This window comes from Cynoglossus semilaevis, chromosome 11, assembly GCF_000523025.1.
Source record: "Cynoglossus semilaevis isolate Cse_v1.0 chromosome 11, Cse_v1.0, whole genome shotgun sequence".
NCBI classification, from domain to species: domain Eukaryota; kingdom Metazoa; phylum Chordata; class Actinopteri; order Pleuronectiformes; family Cynoglossidae; genus Cynoglossus; species Cynoglossus semilaevis.
The window spans coordinates 1,847,075-1,850,816 of NC_024317.1; the positions used below are offsets into that span (position 1 = coordinate 1,847,075).

Sequence of the window (3,742 nt, forward strand, 5' to 3'; positions counted from 1 at the left end):
TGTCCCTGAGAATGAAGGGTTGTTTTTGTTTTTTTTTATAATTCATACATGGTGGAGAACAAGTGAAAAGTCCATAAGAAATAATACGAACTTGTAGCAGTTGTTATTGTACTTGTTGTAACTTCCCAGCGAGGCCAGGACTCCGGTGCATACGCCATAGGAGTAGAAGATCTGGCTGCCGGCATCTAACCATACCTGGAAACAATCCATCACACAACACTGGTAAAAATAAATAAATAAAATCCATCCATCCATCCATCCACCTCACACACACACACACACACACCTGCAGAATTCATTCATTGATGAGTCATACTATTGTCACCAGACATGAGGAAACTCTTTTTAGCACAAACAACTAATAATGAAGCACAGCAGAGCCAACGTCTCTGTCGAGGAACCAACAGGAAGTCGAGGCATTTGTGAGAAGGTATTTCTGTCTGGTAGCGGTAGCATCGCTGCATCTCTCGGAGCAGATTAACTCACAGTTCAGAGGTTTTATAAAAGATTATTCTGATGATCAGTCTGAGAGCAGCGGGGTGTAAATGTAACTGCTTTACCTGTGGATCCAGGAGGCGGGAGGGGTCTGGGTACAGGTAGAACACAATCCCATCCTTTGCCCCTGGTAACGTCAGACCACGGACCAGCAAAACCACCAACATCACGTATGGAAACAGGGCAGTGAAGTAGACCACCTGAGACAGGGACACGGTCAGTGTTTTTCGGCCGTTTTGTTTGACTTTAAATGACATCATATCTAGGAGAAAAAGCTTGAACTGTGCCTTTCCTGTAGACTTTACACCTTTCCAGACGCAGAAATAACAGATTATCCAGGCGAGGAGGAGACAACAGGCCAAATCCCAACGGATGTTTCCCAATCTTTCAATTCCACTGGAAAGTCCCAGGATTCTCCTCCTATAGGAAGTAAAAAAAAAAGTATGATGATGACATAAATATGTATTTTAAACACAGAGAGACTTGTCTGAGGTCAACTTACTCCCAGAATTCGACCACTGAAGATGTTTTATTTTCATGCAGGAAGAGAGTGATCGTCTGGTTCTGGCTGGGATCCAAACAGTCTTCTTAAAAAAAAAGAAAGTGTGATTATCAGATCAATAAAAAATAGGAATGTGTGTAAAAATATGAGGGATGTCCGATAATATCGACCGATATTAGCAGAATAATGTCTTATCTGTAAGAATTGTTATTGTTTTTTCCCGATAAAACGCCTTGGTTTCACCAAATGATGTCTGATCTAAAAATAGTTTTGGGAAAAAACGGCTGTATATGAAAGTGAAAGCCACTAGATGGCAGCATTGTAGCTCATTTTAATAATCAGGAGATTGTACGCAGAATACTGGTGCTAGTAACTCATACAGTGGTTTTTACACTGATAAACAAATAAATATTACCAGGCGCTTAATAGTATTTCAATTTGGAAGGGAGAAAAAATTGTCCTCTAGAGGGAGCACGACAGAACATAATTGAGAAACACTGCTTTAACCCATCACCTTAGTGAGCAGGCTGCACTTCACTTCCTTAACCACCAGGACACCACTGCCTGGATATATCGGTATCGGTTGATATCGGAATCGGAAATTAGGTGTTTGGACGATATCGGCAAAAAGTTAATATCGGACATCCCTAAAACATATCCTTGAAATTTTTTTTATCCAAAAAGTTAATATTGGACATCCCTAAAAAATATCTTTGAAATTTTTTTTATTAAATTTTAAAAGAGAATTACTTGTGTTCCACGCGTTGTCACAGCTCGCCCACGGGAGCACAGACTCGAAGGATGAGAACAGATAGAGAAACGCCCAGGCCAGTATGATGATGTAGTAGATGCCGGTGTACAACGTCACCACCTGGCTTCCATAACCTAAACCTGATCACAGCGAGTTCAGAACGTACTGTTGGCATCGGTCGGGGTTTGAACCATGTGTTCAAAAACATAGCTGAAGATTCACCTTCAAAGAGAGGACAGGTTTCTCTCCAGCAGGTAATTCCACCACTGCTGGTGTACTGACCCAACGACGTCTCCAGGAGGAACAGCGGTAATCCGCAGGTGAACAGGAACAAAACATACGGGATAAAAAATGCCCCTTTTGAAACAGAACAACAGAGACAACGTTAGGGCAAAGAAACACTTCCTACATTAGCAGGTTAGCAATAAACCTGCTGCCGAGAACACTGTAGAAAAGCCGATGCTGAAATGATTTAGCAAAAGGAGCTAATGTTAAACTAGCGTGACGTTAAGGCCTTCAGGCGGTTCTTTTTTTCAATTTTAATATTTGTGGCTACTTCACTGACTCACTGTCTAAACTGCAAGACTGCAAGGCAGTACACAGTTCCACAGACAAACCTGACGGTACAGCACCGCCTACAGGTCAACCAGTGTTTGTGTTTTGTGATGTGTTCAGGGACACAGCCTGTCATCAGTGCCACACCTTACATACATAAATCTGGAGTGGATGTTAAAATAATCAATCCACTTTACTGAGTGGATGTTAAAATAATCTATAAAACACGGGATGTCAAACATACGGCCCGTGGGCCAGAACCGGCAAAACTGTATATATATATATATATAAAAAATGTTTTATATATATATACAGTATATATATTTCTGATCTTTTTGCATAAAAACAAAAGGGAAAAACATGCACTTTTTGTTATTTAGACTTTTTTTTTACATGATATGAAACTGTTAAACAACAAAGGTTTTTAACCTTTAACTTTGTTGTTGTCAAATTATCGTTCATTACTCATCACTTTAACGCGGAGCCACAAATAACTCCGTGACACATTACCTCCTCCATTTTTGTAACAAAGATAGGGAAACCTCCAGACGTTCCCTAGGCCGACAATGTGACCGACGACGGCCAGGACAAACTCCACTTTATTGGCCCACACCTCCCTCTCTGCTGGTTCAGGCTTTGTCTCCTTGGCTCTTTGATTTTCTTCCATTTCAACCCTGTACAAATACACAGTACTAGTACACAGTTCACAGTATTTACTTACACATATTCTGTTCCAAAGGCAAACCCGTCAGCTTAAAAATGGTAATTTAATATAGCTGTGCAGCTCCTTGACATAATTACATGTGTTAAGTGGTGACATGGAAAAACAAAAAACAACGCCTGAGGGGTAAGACAAAAACTGCAGTACATTGCGTTAGAACACATGTTAAAATATATCATAATATTCCAGAAATCAATATGTTCTAATATATAATAAAATTAAAAAAAAAAATCAACTAAAAATTCATGCAACAAATTGAGCAATTAGATACATTTCATACACAATAAAAGATTAAATCATTTTTTCAAATGTTGTTTTATCGCTGAATTATATTTATGCCAGAGAAAATAAAAAAGGCAGACCTGTAGGATCCCAACCTTCAACTGTCGAAGTCTCAAAGAATGTTCTCAAATGAAGGAGGAGAAGGATGGGTTACACAGGTAGACGTGCCTGAGGTGTGGCCAGGACTGGGATATTATGGGCACGACAAAAACTGTTGGAAAAGGGTAAAATATTAAAGAAAAAATAAAATCAACCAATTAAAATCTTCCACATTTTTTCCAGCCCATGACCTCAACTTGACCCTTAACTTGACCCCTAACCCTAAATAAGAACTCCGCCCTCTCACACACAGAGTGACGTGACGATATTTCAATTCTGACCTTAGTTGTAACATTTACCGTAAAATTCAGAATATAAGTGCACTGAAATATTAGTC

The 3,742-nt window shown here is 39.6% G+C and overlaps 1 protein-coding gene across 1 annotated transcript in view; it reads right to left on the minus strand.

Annotated features, from left to right (window-relative positions):
• The window catches only part of LOC103385779 (sodium- and chloride-dependent GABA transporter 2-like), a 5,913-nt gene extending 2,229 nt beyond the window's left edge, over positions 1-3,684 (minus strand). Inside the window, exons 1-8 of the mRNA XM_025059892.1 lie at positions 3,387-3,684; positions 2,814-2,977; positions 1,971-2,105; positions 1,748-1,888; positions 998-1,082; positions 783-915; positions 561-695; positions 47-195 (exon numbers count right to left, since the gene is read on the minus strand). Of these exons, the coding sequence (XP_024915660.1) occupies positions 47-195; positions 561-695; positions 783-915; positions 998-1,082; positions 1,748-1,888; positions 1,971-2,105; positions 2,814-2,970 (935 nt within the window). The 5' untranslated portion in view covers positions 2,971-2,977; positions 3,387-3,684. The remainder of the gene's footprint in view (positions 1-46; positions 196-560; positions 696-782; positions 916-997; positions 1,083-1,747; positions 1,889-1,970; positions 2,106-2,813; positions 2,978-3,386) is intronic.
• Between the last annotated feature and the right edge of the window lie 58 nt (positions 3,685-3,742).